Raw genomic sequence first — 19314 nt, forward strand, 5'->3', positions numbered from 1 at the left:
TGCTGTAAATTCGGGCGTAATGCTAGATGATGTTCACAACAGTGTTGGGTTCCCAAACGACAACAACGGACGTGCATAGGTGCCCGCGTCTGTTCTACAACAAGTAAGCGCCTACCTGATATGCGCAGTGCCACAGTTCCCGTTAAATCTGAATCTTCATGATTATTCGTCTGATATGGCATGTTTGGTTGACACAGGTTCGGAGATAAGTGTTGCTCTGCGGGATGTGAACGATAAGCCACACTTTTTCCACCATCCCTATACTAACCGCTGCAAGTCAATCTTCAATTCAGACATATTGCTGGAGGCATATGACATTGAATCTTCACGATGGTTTCTCGTATTCGTGGCTGTTCTTAGTGCCCGACGTGTCTGGCCTCATATTGGGTGCCGATTATCTTATATTTTTTTCCGTATCTACTGACAGCTTCTTGTGTAGTTTTCGCTCCCCTCCGCGTAGGACACCAGATGCCATTCCGCAGGATTGGAAGTCATCAAGATTTGCACCGTCTCCCGCGTCGTGACAACTTGTGTCCATTCTGTGCACGCCTCGCTGCCGAGCACACACATGTGCGTCACGATAGAAGACTGCGTTACATCTTACGCTTGACTATGCGGAGCGGACTCCACTTCAACAGCAATGCACTTCGCTACAGCAGTAGATTACTACTCATCTCAGTGAACTTTTCCTCAAAGAAAAATAATCCGAAAGAGCGCTGACAGCCAATGGTGCATTCATGTATTCAAGCAGCGGATCGTTGAGATGGAGAAGTCTCTTAATGAGGCTCAGGCAGGATTACGAGGCTTAATGACGGCGCCCCCTGACGCTGCCCAACCGGCCAAGACATTACGCAGCAGTTGCTTCAAAAATTCCCTGCGGTTACGGATCCGATATCGGCACTGAGGCAGCGTTAACACTCATTCCACCGTCCATCACATTCAGGCGACGCCGGGACAGCCTGTCGCTTACCGCCCACGCCGACTGCCCCCGATGAAGTTAATGCGGCTAAGTCGCTTTCAGAGCAATTCTAACAGACGGAACAGTGTCTCGCTCTAACAGTGCGTGTGCCGCCCCCTTACGAATGGTTCTTCTCAAAGAGGATAAGGCTTAGCGTTTGTGCAGTGACTATAGGGGACTGAACTCCCATACTACGCCAGGCCGGTGCCCGATACCGAACGTGTTGCATTTCGCAAGCAGTTTAGAAGGTGCCTCTGTGCACTAAGGCTTTTACACAAATTCCAGTGGCAGAGACAAACAAGCACAAAACCGCAGTCACGACGCCTTTTGGGCTATTTTAACACCACGTCATACCTTTCGGTCTTCGTAACGCTGCTCAGACGTGGCAGCGTTTTATGGATGAGATTCTACAGCATTTCATTATTTTTTCATTTCATTTTTTGTGACGTGGTTTCTTCCGATAATATGAGTGACCATAGTTCCTATTTGAACGCGTTTTTCTCCTATCGTGACGCAAATGGCGTCAAAATGAACAAGGGAAAGTGTGTATTTACTTGGGTTACCTTGTATCAAATGACGATATTTCTCCTATTCCTCAGAGGGTCCCAGACATTTTGCAGATGCCTTTTCCTACCACATTCGAAGAGTTTCGCAGGTTTACAGGTATGGTCAATTATAACCAGCGACGCCTGCCGAAGTTTGCAGATTTTATAGAACCTATCAATGACCTGCTAAAGGTCAAACACACTTCCGGTGTCAGAAAAGTTTCCTGGACGGGTCCAGTCAAGGAGGCTTTCAAGTCCATGAAATTGTCTTTAGCAATGGCTGTCTTGTTGGTCCATTCCATTCCCGGTGCACAGACGGTTCTTTTTGTTGATGCCAGCCAGTCGGATGTGGAACAGTACTCGAAAATCGAACATTGTGTTGTGTGTATATCTTTTGCTTGATTATCTTTTGTATCTAGCTGCGAAAGCGTGCCTGTGTTGTGCTCTTTTGTTGGGAAGTAAATTGCAGTAAACAAAGTACTCATTGAATTTCATACTGTGTACACTTGTCACCTATACAGGTATATAAGCTACCACGTTGTGTATGTGCTCTTCGCGCGTATAAATGGTTGAAAATCGTTTTGGGAAGATCGCGATTCCCGCGGAACAGCGGTTGAGAACAGCCATGCGAGTTGAGATCACGTGGATTGCATTGACAAACCGTGCCGTGGCATGAAGGCCAGTGTAAACTGGCCGTTATTGTGTTGGTCTGACAAACTACCTTCGTCAGACTTGGAATATAAATTCACCACAGTCGCAAAGGATTGCACGTTTCGTTATAATAATTAAACCGGCAAGGTTAACACTGAAAAAAAGTCTCGATAGGGCAAAAACTACGTAAATTGCAATGAAGCCCTCCTGCGTAGGCCGGCCTAGGTGGCCGAGCGGTTCTAGGCGCTACAGTCTGGAACCGCGCGACCGCTACGATCGCAGGTTCGAATCCTGCCTCGGGCATTGATGTGTGTGATGTCCTTAGGTTTGTTAGGTTTAAGTAGTTCTAAGTTCTAGGGGACTGATGACCTCTGAAGTCAAGTCCCATAGTGCTCAGAGCCATTTTTGAACCTCCTGCGTAACTTTTATCCTGTTTTGTTTATTTATTGTACATGAACAACTAAAACATGAGGTGGAAGTTACGCATTTCATGCTAAAACTGAATTCTTCAGTATTTCCAACATGTGCCGTCAGTGGCGGGACTGATGGAAATCTGTCACTGCGACCAAGTGTTTGCTAAAGGGGCAGTCACGTGACGTCGAAACAGCCAAGTGTGTACTGTTGCGAGACACTCCCCTGCAACAGCTTCGAAAACGGAACACCACAAACAGCAATCATGGGTCACTACAACTCAGCAGCTATGCGAATGCGCGAACCTTGCAACTCAAGAGCACCAGAAAAAATTTCGTGGCAGCTTTTGGGTGATTGCTACATGCTGCTCAAACAGCCAACAGCTATAATCGAAGTATCCACAACCGTGAGCAGGCGCTGCTCTAATACGATTGCAGCTCTGCGCTTATGCGAACAGCTGGCAACTGGTCAGACGTGTTGGGAGGTTCATCCAGATGCGAGCAGGAAAATTGTAGAAATGAGTTAGGGGAAGTCCCAGTGTGTAAGATAGCGAGTTGCGTTATGGGTCGTTAAGGACACACGTAGCACAGGTTAGTTCTTCAAAAAAAGGAAAAGAATATAATATCTCATTAAAACCCCCGTAAACGATGAAACATTTTGTCAAACTTAACCAAGTATTTGGCAGTGTACGATGGTGTTTGACGTGCTTGCGGGAAATTTGACAAGATGGAGAACGTTGTTAGCGTCGATGTTACGCTGCATAAGTACAGTGAAAAATTGTTTTATCACAATTTATCTCACAATAAGTATGGTAAGTTTCTGAAAATATGGAAACGGCGGTCAAGGAATAAAAACGAAATAGCGCTAATCGTTATCAAAATGGTAGCGATATCACATATTTCCCAGCCATATGTCTACGGAGGAATAGGTTATGAACAAAACCAATATTTTACGCATGATGTAACAAGCAGACGTGCAATGAAATAAAAGAATCGAAGTTCTCCGGTTCTTCTGCGTACAATGTGGGTTCTGATATTTTAATGAACTGTCAGAGGATGGAGTACAAGAGAATAATTTTTTGCATAGTTGTGTCGGTTTTCAACATGAGAGCGAAGTAACTCTACAAAAGTGATCTCTCACTTTTAAAGCATTTCCTGAACCAGCCCCATGTTTCTTTTTCTTGTTTAACTACAGTGAAAGAGTCAGTGCTAGAAATGTGTATCTGCATTTGTAGTCGTTCCCACTAGTGTCAAAGTACAGCACACGCCAAAAGCGTCTGCTTTAATTAAAAGTAAGGTTAAATTGACAAGCTTTGTTGGTACGTGTACGGACTTGTTTGAAATATCCGTGACTAAATAAAGAGGGAATTTGACAGACACCTTTGCCTCTTTACGGGGGCCGTAACAAGTTTTTTTTTAAATTTCCATTGCCCATTCCAAGTTGATGTAATCAAGTTCTGAGAATAATGTTTCCTAAGCAGATTTTCGTGGATAATCTCACACTCATTTTAAGTCATTCCCTGGACCAGCGTCTTGCTTTCTTTTTCTTCATCAAAGGGTAGCAAAGTCAATGCATTTATGTGCATTTGCTGCCATTCGCACTACTGTCCAAATATGAACACGAAGAGCGTCTGCTTCGAAGTGAGGTTAAACTGACTAACTTAATTAAAGTACGTGTACGGGCTTGTTTGACGTATCCGCGCGTTTGACAAACAAGGTTGTTTGTGTACAAGGACCTTTAATTGTGCGTAGCTAAGCGAAACCGCCTACGCCAAGCTATGGAAGTATATTTTGATGTAAATAGACTAATTACGAGGTGGAAAGTGAACGATTTGGTAGCTAGTCGAGCTGCTAATGACTGTATAAGAAATCTAAACAACTGGAGATGATGCGCAGTATTTGTGAAAGTTACACGTGTAACAGAAAAGTTCTACCATAAGTAAACTTTATTGAGAAGTGAACGACTGTTTTCGTATGTTATGAAATGTGAGAAACTTTGTTAGGAACTGGAACCCCACCTATTTTGTAAGAGTAGCGTGTGAATGGTATGTGTAAACAGTGCAGAATATATTGATACTGTTACATGATTCACCGACTTATGTTATTAAAAGAGTACCGGTCCACTGTGAATTACATATTTGCAGCAAGTGTTTACGTACCGGTATATAATATGCAGTGAAAAAGTTGGGAGAACAAGACAAGCGATTTTCCAGTCTTCAGGTAGGTTTTTGAATTAGGCCTAATTATCATTCACTACATCAACATGTTTTATATTGTCTGAAGAGTCAATGATATCTATTAAGAACAAAACTGGTGCAAGTGTACTCCTCTGAAACACACCTGTGTTTACATGTTTGGGGACTGATAATTGTTTCACTAAAAATTTGACTTTATTGTACCCTATTTTCAAAGTGTGAATGCGATCACTCATCGGCTGTTTCTTTCTGGTGCTTTTAGTTTGTTTAGTGATGTTGTATGATCATCAGTGTTGAAAACATTCATCAGCTCTAGAAGTATGCCTGTGACACAATTTTCTGTGTCAAGAGCTTCAAGTCGTCAACTGTGCCAGATATGGCAGATATTACACTTCTGCTTCTGCTCTCTTGGAAGCCAACCTTGTGTTAAGAACGTGGAATTTTTTTCAGACAAGCCATTAGTCAGTCTTTCACAGCCGATTCCACGATTTTTGAGAATGTTGAGAACAAGGAAACTGGCCTTTAGCTTTCAGTACCTTTCTTTAGTAGAGGCGCAACCCAAATATGTTTCAGATACCCTAGAAAAATACTAAAAATACTCCTAATTACGTGTGTTAATAGAGTGTGTATGCTGTCCATGCTTGCCTTCAGAATTAAGATTGGCACCTCATGTAGGCCTACTGACTTGTAATTTTTTAATGTGCGTTGAAATCTCGAAGTATATGGTCTAAGACTGAAGCTGAGCCTTAGGTTACACTCATAGTAGTGTTTACCAGTTTTGACATGCAAAAAGTATTTGTAATGTTCAGTAAGTAGGTACTAATTTGATTTTAACACTTGTGTTCACGTTCACATCGCCACATAAAATTATGTTAATTTTGGGAGCTGAGACTATGTCCAGAACTTGTTGATATGTTAAAAATGTGTTCACATTGCCACAAGGTGAACAGAACATTTATAGAGCAATGGTGTTGCAATGCTTCCCTTGGGCGTATCATTGGTAAATGTCATTCACATTTTTGGTTTACAGTATGTCTCATTCTTGACAGTGGTGGGTAAGCTCGTGTTTCTTACAAAACTTACAAATGTCTGGTGAAGGTGATGATCCGCAGAAGGGGACAGTAGTTTTTGTTTTGTTAAGTTCTAGACTACAAAGGTTTAGTAGTGGAGATGGAGAGCTTATAATAACTGCAATAATGCCATTCTGCTTTGACCACTGATGTGCGGCAGACTAAACTGTAGCACACATGTAGGCCTAGATGTAGCTTGAGGTCTGAGTTAGGTTGCATGTGATTGACGCAGTGAGATGGTGAAGCCAACAAATGTTACAACAGGTCTTTTTTTTTCTTTTTTTTCCTTTTATGTGCCATGATCCTTAACTGCACTTATGTTCCTGATAACTTATTTCCCCACCTAATCCAATATTTCCAAGGTTTTAAAACATTCAAAAGCATTAATAACAAGAAAATACATGCTCAAATGTGGATGCCAAGTTTTTTTTCTGTTTAATGGCTGACATTTCAAAAGATTTATCTACACTAATTGCGACCAGATCTTGCTTATATATATCCCATTTCTGACATAAGTACACCTGCTATTATAGTAGGCCCTAATGAAATTTCGTTTCATTTGTTCTTTAATATTGCAAAGAATGAAGTTCAACCATTACAGTTAGTCCTGGTAATGATGAGATAAGTCGAATCTTAATATAATAAAGATAAAAAGTCACAGAGTGCCCACAGTCAAAACATTCAGGGTATCAAATATAAAACTAGTAACAATACTTAAATTACAGGTCATCAAGGCAATAGCCTTCTTCAGCTTAATTTCAAATTTTGAATCTTGAAGCTCTTTCAGGTATATTGCTCTTTTCATAATGGACTGTTTAAAGTATGAAAAATTTCTTTTTGTTGTAAAGTAATCACTCTTATGTCTAGTGTTGAGATCATATACTTGACTATTGACAAGAGTGTATGATCATTAAATGCTGTATTTCAGTTTCTACATGAGTGTCCTATAATGCATACAACTGCGCTGCTCGGACACTAATTCCAATTCAAGTTGTTGTACTTTATTTTCAGCAGACTGCATATACCAATGAAATATTGGTGGTTCTATGTAAATTTTTGTGGTGTTTGCCCTTACGATATTAATTCCACCACTCCTCGCTGTTACTGGTGTCCGCACCTGACAGCTATGATCCTTTGTGGTCCAACTGTAACTAGTCTACCAAAAGTAAAGTAACCCTGCTGCTTCAGTAAGTACATAAATGTGATGTTAAGAAATATGGTTGTGGTAAGACACTTATCTGTAGCTTATCTCATTAGAAAAACATTCAATTTTTTATGCTGTCATATTTGTTGCTTTTGCCAGCTAACAACAAAACTGTGAAATATATGCACCAAAAGGTGACTCGACAGCAGCCATTAACATTACATCACTGGTCAAAGATGACAACTCTTATTTAACATTCCTCCTGAGCTATATCACCATGATGTCTTGCTCTAATGAAACAACTATGGCTTGTATGTGTATCTGCAAGCAGGTGAGTGCTTTACACATCTGACACTGACTGCAACAATAACAGTTTGTAGTGAAACGGCTGTTATTTGGATTTAACGTACAAAGTAAAACTAGTCTGACACTTTTGCCAAATATGGCTTTCTTCTGCAGTTTGCACGATGGATTCTGATTGTTGTTATTACACTAAACTCCTCTAATACAGAAATATCAAGCACTATTGTCACTATGTGTGTACCGGAATCTTATTATACTACAGAGCAGCAACGCATTAACTCTTAACTTCCAGCAATAATTTACACATTTACAGAATGAAAGTAAGAGGGAGTTGAAACTGTGAGGGTGAATCTTATCTGGATATTCACTTATTAACAGTATTGCCTGGATAAGGCAATGTTCCGCATTTGAGCTCCACTCGAGCACACAGTTTCAGTTTGCCTGATTCTGGATGTGGCCTGAGTTATCACTGTTATGCATCACACAATAAAACACAATAATCACGCACAAAATAGCCGTTACAGAATAATTATACAAGACATTATAATAAATCCCTGTAGCACTCCTGCAGGGAACATTAGTCAGTACATTGACCGATTAACACACATAATTGAAACTCTGATTCATGGCGCTATATTTTGAACAACACAGAAAGATTTCATAACAGCAAAGTTGTAATGCAGTGTAACCATATTAATATAAAGTTCAGTTCAGAACCAATAAACAAGCAAGCGAGTCTTCAGTAATTGCTTCTTTAATGAACACTTCAAGTACAGTAGGAAGAATGGCTTTTTGATAGTACCATTATTCAGGACAGGGAAAGTATCGAGGCTGTAGTGCTCTGCCAACATCCTAGCAAAACAATTGTGATTCAGAAGCAGATGCCATTTCCCCATATGAGTCATTCAGTGCTCGTTCAGTGGGATTTGTTAACATCGCAATACCATGTCGATACAGCAATGTCATTAACTGAAAAGATACAAACCTCAAGAAATCGAAAAGCTCAATGGATGGTGCCACTATCAACATGAAAATACTAGCAAAATAGGTGCCGACAAACTAACAGGATCTCCATGGAACTAGAGACATTGTGGTATGTATTTTCTTGTTATTAATGCCTTTGAATATATTAAAACCTTTGAAATATTGGACTATGTCAGAAAATAAGTTATCAGCAACATAAATGTAGTTATGGATCATGGCACATAAAAGGAAAAAAAGAGAAAAAAAAAAACTGTTGTAACATATTCGTTAGCTTCACCATCTCACTGCCAGTCAACCACATTCTAACCTAACTTAGACCTTGGGCTACATCTACATGTGTGCTACAGTTTAGTCTGTCGGACATCAGTGGTGAAAGCAGAATGGTAATATCACAGTTATTATACTCTCCATCTCCACTACTAAACCTTCTGCGTATCATCATCTTCACCAGACCTTTGTAAGACTTGTAAGAAATGCAAGCTAATCGACCATTCTCAAGAATGAAACAACATATTGTAAACCAAAAGTGTGAATGAAAATCTACCAATGATACACACAAGTGAAGCATTGCAACGTCTTTACATAATAAATGGTGCCACACTTCAAAGTATATTCATATGGTTTGCACTGTTGATTAGGCCCACAAAAATTTGGTTTTGTGACGACAAATCTCTTGAAAAACAGTCTCAGATTCACCTAATATTACACCCTTCTTCAGGAAACAAACTTAAAAAAGCAAGTTGTAAAGATTGTGATTTTGTATGAATATCAAAATACACTAAATGTAGTCTGAGACCAAATATGTGAAGTGTCAGTTAATTACATGAATTGAAAACAGTCTTGTGTGAAATCAAACTTACCCAAATTTGTCACTGAAACATCATTAAAGAAGAGGTGCACTGACATAAAATTAGAGAAAGAAACCAAAAGAAATTGTGAGCACAGTTCTCTATGTTTATGCAGTGACATTGTATGTTGAAGTCTAAGTAGATATAACATGATTTTCATTTGTACTCCCAGATATTGCAGATTCGTTTGAGAAGTTACGTTTCAAACACTTTGATAATTATAAAATTACATAGCCTGTTACTTACCAATCTTGACAATAGAAAAAAATTACCCACAACTTTAATGTCACATTCAAAACTTTGCCAATTGTGATTATTAATGGAAATGAATTGTTCAGTCTTTTGAAATTATGAATCGAGAACGAATAAGTAATTCAACGTGAGCAAGAAACACACTATGGTTATTTATGGCATCTTTTACTCTCTCTCTCTCTCTCTCTCTCTCTCTCTCTCTCTCTCTCTCTCTCAACCCAATAGACCAAAATATGTGCCCTTTGGACAGCTGCAGTGAATTAGCATTCAAAGCAGCTAGCATATAGTAATGGAAGTGCAGCAGGATATCAACTGAGAAATTTTATTTGTAATGCTTGTACTTCCATATTTATCACTCACTATACAGGATGCTGACTTTTTCAACATGAACAGGAAAATGTAATAAATTAATATCCAACACCTTGCTAATGTTAACATATAATAGATCTGAGGATAATGTAATACATACATGATTCAGATTAGCCGAGTCGCTATTGTATTATCAAAAATCCTTTAACTCAAGAAATAAATTGATAAATTGTGGTCTGATGTGTTGAATTTCAAAAGGAACTGATTGTGGAGTACATCCGCATGCTTGCCATGTACTTTCTGATGCTTTACAGTTTACATCATTTATAGTTTGTTTCTCAAGTTTCATTCTGGATTTCAGGCTTCATTTTAATGCATTCAAGCTGGGTGTGATTTTTACATTCTTGGACATTAGCTGCTATTTATAAAAGACTTTTTGTCGTAGTCCTTGCGTTTTTGTGTTGCACATACCTGTCATGTTTATCCATTCTGCTTACCAGGTTTCTAAATGCACATATCACTTGGAGATTCTCTTCCCCAGCTGTTACATTTAATCCTCTGGCATGTCCACCTATGACTCTTTTTTCTTATTTATGTGCATTTCCTAATTTGCTACTACATTACAATTCCTGTTCACTGTCGGCATACAGTATTATTCAAAGAACTGTGACTGACGCCCGAACAACAGGGAACTAACGTGCATCAAGATTAGAAAATAGTCCATTGATAATGGCTAGGCACTAGCCGGAATCTGGATTTGTGTAAAAAAAAAAAAAAAAAAAAAAACAAACTGATTGCTGCACTCTATAATGTATAAATCACATAACAGTCGCTGAGTGCGCCCACTTTCCTAATGGAAGGTGACCTAATAACAGTTCAGTTCCCTCTTTCCATTATCGATGAAGTGGTGACAGTGAACTTGTCTTACACCTTTGCTGATTTTGAATTCTTATACAAATCTGTCAGTACAAATGACCCACTCAGAAGAGAAAGAGTGGGTTTCCATATCTCCCTCTCTTTGATACTATACTGCCTAAAAAAGGAAAAACATTTTATTTGATCCCTCAGTATAAGAGGCCTTTTCTTATTTATAATGTGGCAGTACTCTCCGAAAGGTGATCTTATTTGCATTTTGAATGTGCTTCTACATTCCATGTACACAATACTCAGTCATTTCGTTGTGTGTTTATACATGCAAGCTGCTTGGCAGCATTGCAGTAGTGAAGTTGCAAAAAAACTGTGGGAGTTTGTGATGCATTGTCTTGGACTCCAGCTGTACCTTTAGTTAAACATGGTCACGCATTGTGTGCCTTCACCTATCAGCCATGTCTACTTGTGTTAACACTTTTGATCCAAACCCCCATTGTTTTCATTATCTTCAGTTGGTTTGTTGGTTGTGGTCTTCAGTCCTGAGACTGGTTTGATGCAGCTCTCCATGCTACTCTATCCTGTGCAAGCTTTTTCATCTCCCAGTACCTACTGCAACCTACATCCTTCTGAATCTGCTTAGTGTATTCATCTCTTGGTCTCCCTCTACGATTTTTACCCTCCACGCTGCCCTCCAATACTAAATTGGTGATCCCTTGATGCCTCAGAACATGTCCTACCAACCGATCCCTTCTTCTGGTCAAGTTGTGCCACAAACTTCTCTTCTCCCCAATCCTAATCAATACTTCCTCATTAGTTATGTGATCTACCCATCTAATCTTCAGCATTCTTCTGTAGCACCACATTTCGAAAGCTTCTATTCTCTTCTTGTCCAAACTATTTATCGTCCATGTTTCACTTCCATACATGGCTACACTCCATACGAATACTTTCAGAAATGACTTCCTGACACTTAAATCTATACTGGATGTTAACAAATTTCTCTTCTTCAGAAACGCTTTCCTTGCCATTGCCAGCCTACATTTTATATCCTCTCTACTTCGACCATCATCAGTTATTTTGCTCCCCAAATAGCAAAACTCCTTTACTACTTTAAGTGCCTCATTTCCTAATCTAATTCCCTCAGCATCACCCGACTTAATTAGACTACATTCCATTATCCTTGTTTTGCTTTTGTTGATGTTCATCTTATATCCTCCTTTCAAGACACTGTCCATTCCATTCAACTGCTCTTCCAAGTCCTTTGCTGTCTCTGACAGAATTACAATGTCATCGGCGAACCTCAAAGTTTTTATTTCTTCTCCATGAATTTTAATACCTACTCCGAATTTTTCTTTTGTTTCCTTTACTGCTTGCTCAATATACAGATTGAACAACATCGGGGAGAGGCTACAACCCTGTTTCACTCCCTTTCCAACCACTGCTTCCCTTTCATGTCCCTCGACTCTTATAACTGCCATCTGGTTTCTGTACAAATTGTAAATAGCCTTTCGCTCCCTGTATTTTACCCCTGCCACCTTTAGAATTTGAAAGAGAGTATTCCAGTCAACATTGTCAAAAGCTTTCTCTAAGTCTACAAATGCTAGAAACGTAGGTTTGCCTTTCCTTAATCTTTCTTCTAAGATAAGTCGTAAGGTCAGTATTGCCTCACGTGTTCCAGTGTTTCTACGGAATCCAAACTGATCTTCCCCGAGGTTGGCTTCTACTAGTTTTTCCATTCGCCTGTAAAGAATTCGTGTTAGTATTTTGCAGCTGTGACTTATTAAGCTGATAGTTTGGTAATTTTCACATCTGTCAACACCTGCTTTCTTATCTTCAGTATTATTCAAAATTGTTGTTGCTGATTTTACACACTCTGTGTGTACTTCTCTGTAATTCTCAGCCTATATCTCCCACGTTCACAATCTTGACCTATCAAAACAGATTGTGCTGTATAAATTGCACACATACTGGTGAATAAATATGTTTTCTTTCAGTGTGTCATGTGAATTCATTGCTGTACAGGTCCACAAGGTGCAGGGCAGACAGAGCACAAAGAGATTCTATTCCTTCTAATTGCAGGTCAAGTGCAAAAGATCTCTGTTCCAGAGGATATTTCAGTACTAAATTCACATGAATATTAAAGTCAAGTGTATTCAAGGAATAAACTTGACCCACTCAGAAGCATTTCAAATCAAATTAGCTTCTGTGTTACATCTATTTCAATAGATGCATTAGCACATGATGTGATAGTAAAACTGCAGTCTTGTTTGGTGCTGGTAATCTTTCCAGTGTACTTCCTTTGAACAAACTGTCATCTGAGTCTCTTCTTAAATTGTTTTAGAATTTTTTTTGTTACGTGTAATATATTAAATGATAACTTTTGAAACAGGAAAATTGTTGCACTGGGAAATAGTCATATTTTAACTCTCTTAACAAGACCCAGACAATCCCATGGTTGATCAATATCTTGCTGTCTCTACTGCGACTAACACATTTTTGCCTCACTCAGAAACAATCAGCAGTTTCGAGCTATGACACTCGCTAAAGTAATTGTAGAAATTAGATTTTTAGTTAAAAATTATGGTGATATACAATTCCTGTACTCACAGCTTTTCAATAAAAAAAAGTTTATTAAAACTTAAATTGACTTCAGAAAATTGTAAAATTACAAAGAGGCAAACTGTAAGGACCATTCTTATCTTCAGGAGATGAAATTCCAGTGTTGCTGTTACACTAAAATAAAAACTAAGGAAAAAAACTGTCCTAGCTTTCAAAATTTGTAGTACCTTCCTTAAGGAAATATAGGAAAGGTTATAAAGGAGGGGCTTTTAATTCAGACCCCAAGAGGGGTGGGGCCTACTTGTAATGTGGAGTAGAGTAGAAACAGTGAAGGGGAAGTCATCAGAGAAGGTAGAAGACGTAAGATAGTACTTTGATGAGTCTGTGCTTCCTGCAGTACAGGAATGACAGGAGGATACAGTGAGAAGTAAAGATGAATTAAGATGAAGAGAAGTGATACATTAAATGAATGATCGCTTATGGACTGGAAGGAAAGCAGAAAAGTAGACAGGATAGACCAAAGCAAGAGGGACAGAGAGGGGGATGGTGGGACATGAATATAGAAAAGTAAGTTGCTGAGAATATAATTGAGTACATAAATGGAGAAGTACTACCAAAGCAAGGTGTGTCAACAGGTCTCAAGGGCCCTTCCTGAGTTTCCTGAACTCTGAAGATGGTAACTTGCTCTCCAACATTTTGTCACGTCCTGTCACTCTCCTGAGCATACATCCTCATTTTATTACTTTATAGTATGTCTTTATACACTGAATCAGCAAAGAAAAGATATAGCCATGTATATTCAAATACAGAGATATGTAAGCAGGCAGGCCTATATAAGACAACAAGTGGCTGGGGCAGTTGTTAGATCGGTTACTGCAGCTACAATGGCAGGTTATCAAGATTTAAGTGAGTTTGAATATGGTGTCATAGTTGGCACACAAGCCGTGGGACACAGCTTCTCCAAGGCAGCAGTGAAGTGGGGGTTTTCCTGTACAAACATTTCACAAGTGTACCGTGAATATCAGAAATCCCATAAAATATCAACTCTTCGACATCGCTGGAGCCGGAAAAAGATCATGCAAGAACGGGACCAATGATGACTAAAGAGAATCGTTCAATGTGACAGAAGTGTAATCCCTCTTCAATTTGCTGCAGATTTCAATGCTGGGCCGTCAACAAATGTCAGCATGTGAACTATTCAACGAAACATCATCGATATGGGCTTTCAGAGCCGAAGGACGACTTGTGTATCCTTGATGACTGTAAAACATGAAGCTTTACTTCTTGCCTGGGCCCATCAACACTGACATTGGGCTGTTGATGACTGGAAACATGTTGCCTGGTCAGATGAGTCTCTTTTTCAAATTGTATTGAGCGGATAGACATGTACAGTTACAGAGACAACCTCATGAATCCATGGACCTTGTATGTCAGCAGGGGACTGTTCAAGCTGGTGGAGGCTGTGTAATAGTGAGGGGTGTATGCAGTTGGAGTGATATGGGACCCCTGATATGTCTAGGTATGACTGTGACAGGTGACACATACGTAAGCACCCTGTCTGCTCACCTGCGTCCATTCATGTTCATTGTGCATTCCAACGGACTTGGGCAATTCCAGCAGGACAATGAGACACCCCACACATCCAGAATTGCTACAAAGTGGCTACAGGAACACTCTTCTGAGCTTAAACACTTCCGCTGGCCTCCAAACTCCCCAGACGTGAGCATATCTGGGGTGCCTTGCAACATGCTGTTCAGAAAAGATCTCCTTGTGTGGACTTATAGATGGCCCTGCAGGACTCATGGTGTCAGATCCCTCCAGCACTACTTCAGACATTAGTCAAGTCCACTCCACGTTAAGTTGTGGCACTTCTGCATGCTCGCTTGAGCCCTACACAATATTAGGCAGGTCTACCAGTTTCTTGGGCTTGTCATTGTATATTTAATCAATTATTTTCTCAGTCACTTTTTTCCACTCCCTCTCCCTCCCTTTCCAGATTTCTCCTATTCCTTAATTCCTATTCATTCCTCTCTTAATTTGTATCTGCTTCTCTCTCTAAGCTGGGGAAGCTACAGTTTTTACCACAGTAGCATACTCTCACATTATACTTAACCTCCCCTCATCCTCGAAGCAGGTTTTTATAACTGACCAGCCATTTCTTCCTAGCCTTTTGCAACCTATCTCCACTAATGGTGTCGAAACCCAGGACATCTTTCTCTACTTTATGTGCATCTATTGGCAATACTGAAATTTTGGCTCGTCAAGGTAAGAGTTGAAAGTATTGCCCAGTCATTCTGCCTACTTATAAAAAAGATAAAATTACAATTTAACTTGTTCATTAAGTCTGAAATAATATTATTTACATGTGGTGCAACAGCTCATGTCACTTAATTGATACTTGGACATGTTACAGTAAGATCCCAGCAACGGTGATGGCTGCGATATTTCCATTGGAAGGCAGAGGTGGTCTATCTGGAGACCTGGGAGCGCTGCTGGAGTCGAAGGAGGCTGCTGACGTCACACTGGAGCTGTCTGGGTCACAGCTGTTGGCGCACAGGGCCATCCTAACAGCCCGCAGTCCAGTGTTTAGAGCCAAGCTAAGGGACATCGCAAAAGAGAGCGGCAGCTTCGCTGTACAGATCTCTGACATGAAGGACGAAGTCATGAAGCAGTTGCTCTGTTTCATGTACACAGACCAGGTGCCAGACCTGTGTACTTATGCAGCACCGCTTCTAGTGGCAGCGGATGAGTATGGCATCCCACTGCTGAAACAAGTGTGTGAAGCCATGTTGGCCAAAGGGATCACTGTGACCAATGCTTCAGAAATGGCAGTACTTGCTGTGAAACACTCATGTACTAAACTGAAGGAGGTCACCATCAACTTCATACGGACACACAATGAAGTGTTGGGCACGAATGGTTGGGAGGATGCGATCCTCAAGCACCCACGAACGGTCGCACAGATCTGCAGACTCATGGTGGCCAAACCGTCAGAAAAGAGGTACATTCGTAGGCTTACCATATTTTTTGGGTCTAACACAGGACATATTTTTGAAATTACTTACAAGTCTTACTGCTTACTGAAACATTCAGCTTTACTTATTCAGTTGTATTTTTCATTAGATATGATTTGCTTCAGAAATAATGTATGTACAATGTGGACTGAACAACCAGTTCCTGAAATCAGACTTTCTTAATCACTTTGAACTTCACTGAACACAATTTCATACCTCCTTTCTTGTCTGTGGCCAAAATTGCTTTTAGTTTTATCAGCAGTATAACAAATCATATTTTTCTTCAAGTATATATTTTTTCACACGCTGCAAAAGAAACACAATCAAAATTTTAGCAGTTTTTTGTGACACTTCATCAAAGTGTAAAAGTTTAACTTGAACTTCCTCTTCCAGACTGAAATTTTTTATAACAGTAGGAACAAGTTTTACTGTACTTCAGTTTGAGCTATCCATCATTAATGTTGCATAATTAATATTTTCCAAAGAACAGAATATGTTATCAGATATAAATGGTGATGTTGACAATAATTGCCTCAGTTTTGGTCCTAGGAGATGAAAATTGTGGGTTACATAACATTTTAACCAGTTGAGACGTACACTCTGATGTTTTGAAACTGAGTTTGTGTCCAGCAGTGTGGCTTGCAAATTTTGCCTCTTTAGTAGCACACTTCAAGTCACAATTAACATCTTTGGCTTTAAAAAATCTCTTATGTTTGATGGGATAGTAGAGTTAGTAACAATCCTATGCTTAGCAGTTTTCATGTGCTCTTTAAAATAACCCCTTCCTTTACGTGCAACAGAAAATTCTCCAGTACATAGTGTGCAGTAAATACATTCATTGTTACTATCATTACACAATTTAAAAAATTTGTTTTCCTGTTGCAGGTTAACATTAGACATACACTTCGTTTTACCCATTGGTAAATATGAATAGAGAGAAAATGATCAAAAATGTGTAGACGAGTTACTTCACACTCAGAAACAAATAGTAAGTGAAAAGTAGTGGCAGAACTGCTTAGCCATGCCTCCCTATCAACATCAGCACTGGCTGCAAGGTTGACCATAACAAAGTGTTTAAAAACACAATGTAGAAAATGTAGCTCTAAAATTTAAAAAAATCCTTGCCAGTCACCAAATTCTCAAACTCCAGGCATTTTTGCAACCCTGGACATCTCTAAAAAGCAGGATCATCTGGGCCAGTCCTGTACATATGGTAAGCCCGTACAGTCGATATGATGTGGCGTGTTCAGGAGTGCATCTGTGCATTAGGGGCATGTGTGTACAAGCACTATAGTGGTAGTGTAGGATGAAAAAGGACATATCTCATTTATGCCCAAACAATGAAAGTACTTTTTACTAGTTTTCAATTGCAGATGAATGAGTGTTTCAAAAGCACCATAAAAATGAACAAGGGCAGCCTAAAGAATCATTTTGTGCCTGATTTTTTGGTAGGCCACTTACCACATTTGTAACCGTTCTTCTCTCTCTTTGAGGGACGGTTCACATTTATTATTGTGGCATGACAATACTTATCGGATTTTTTTGTGGAAGTTAATCAGTCATGTGTTGGAGCAAGAGGCGAGGAGTCATCAATCTGCTGATGGGTTTGATGCAGCCTGTGGGAGTTGCTCTCCTGGCCAAACTCTTCACCTCAGAGTAGCACTTGCACCTAACATACTCCATTATTTGTTGCCTGTATTACAGTGTATGTCTTCCCTTACAGTGTGTGTAATCCAGAATTCTTTCTAGAACCAGGCAACTACTACCTTATGTTTTAACACACAACCTATTATTGTGTCTGTCCTTTAAGCCAGTGTTTACGAGATACTCCTTTCCTCACCGATTCTGTAGAGAACCTACTCGTTGTTTATCTTATCAGTCCATCTGATTTTTCAACATTCTTCTGTAGCACTACATCTCAGAGGCTTCAATTCTCTTCTATTTTGGTTTACCCGTAGTCCAGAATTCACTTCTGTACAATGCTGTGCTCCAAATTTATATCCTAAGGAGGTTCTCCCTCAAATTAAGCCCTATGTCTGAGACATGCTCTGTTTGCCTATGCTTGTCTACACTCTAAATCACCATGAGGTGCATGGCAGAGGGTTTGCCCCATTTTACCAGTTATTAGAGTTTCTTCCCATTCCATTCACATATGGAGCATGGGAAGAATGATTGTTTGAATTCCTCTGTGCATGCAGTAATTATTTTAATCTTATCCTCATGATCTCTGTGTGAACAATATGTAGGGGGTGAGGGGGTTGATGTACCAGGTGATCAAAAAGTCAGTATAAATTTGAAAACTTAATAAACCATGGAATACTGTAGATAGAGAGCTAAAAATTGACATACATGCTTGGAATGACATGGGGTTTTATTAGAACAAAAAAAAAAAAAAAAAAAAAATAAAGTTCACAAAAATGTCCGACAGATGGCGCTGGACAGCAAAACTGCTACCGTGACGGGTGAGAGGTACGCCGATATTTTACAGAATCGCATCATCCCCAGCCTGGCTGATAAACACCTGCTGGAACGTACAATGTTTGTGCAGGATGGCGCTACACCCTATATTGCTAGACGCTTGAAAGGTCTCTTGCGCGCGTTGTTTGGTGATTGTGTGCTCTGCAGCCACTTTCGTCTTGCTTGACCTCCCAGGTCCCCAGAGCTCAGTCTGTGCAATTATTGGCTTTGGAGTTACCTGAAATCACAAGTGTATCGTGATCGACCGACATCTCTGGGGATGCTGAAAGACGACAACTGACGCCAATGCCTCACCGTAACTCCAGACATGCTTTACAGTGCTGTTCACAACATTATTCCTTGACTACAGCTATTGTTGAGGAATGATGGTGGACATATCGAGCATTTCCTGTAAAGAACATCATCTTTGCTTTGTCTTACTTTGTTATGCTAAATATTGCTATTCTGATCAGATGAAGCACCATCTGTCGGACATTTTTTGAACATTTGTATTTTTTTGGTTCTAATAAAGCCCCATGTCATTCCAAGCATGTGTGCCAATTTGTGCCTCTCTATCTGCATTATTCCGTGATTTATTCAGTTTTCAAATTTATACTGACTCTTTGATCACCCGGTATATTAATGACATAGGAGACAATTTAAATAGGCCTCATAGATTGTTTGCAGATGATGCTGGCATTTACCGTCTTATAAAACCATGAAATGACCAAAACAAAGTGCAAAA

At 39.7% G+C, this 19314-nt stretch overlaps 1 protein-coding gene across 6 annotated transcripts in view; it reads left to right on the forward strand.

Annotated features, from left to right (window-relative positions):
• Window positions 1–3032: 3032 nt before the first annotated feature.
• LOC124590578 (poly [ADP-ribose] polymerase tankyrase-2-like) overlaps window positions 3033–19314 on the forward strand; it is a 108286-nt gene continuing 92004 nt past the window's right edge. The window contains exons 1-2 of one of the 6 annotated variants that reach the window (XM_047131661.1): window positions 3033–3155; window positions 15512–16099. In XM_047131661.1, the coding sequence (XP_046987617.1) occupies window positions 15531–16099 (569 nt within the window). In that variant the 5' untranslated portion in view covers window positions 3033–3155; window positions 15512–15530. Of the gene's footprint in view, window positions 3156–3230; window positions 3377–3490; window positions 4785–15511; window positions 16100–19314 lie in introns of those variants that run through there. The other 5 variants (XM_047131660.1, XM_047131662.1, XM_047131664.1 and 2 more) reach the window with 5 other exon arrangements.

Source organism: Schistocerca americana, chromosome 2 (genome assembly GCF_021461395.2).
Source record: "Schistocerca americana isolate TAMUIC-IGC-003095 chromosome 2, iqSchAmer2.1, whole genome shotgun sequence".
Lineage (NCBI taxonomy): Eukaryota > Metazoa > Arthropoda > Insecta > Orthoptera > Acrididae > Schistocerca > Schistocerca americana.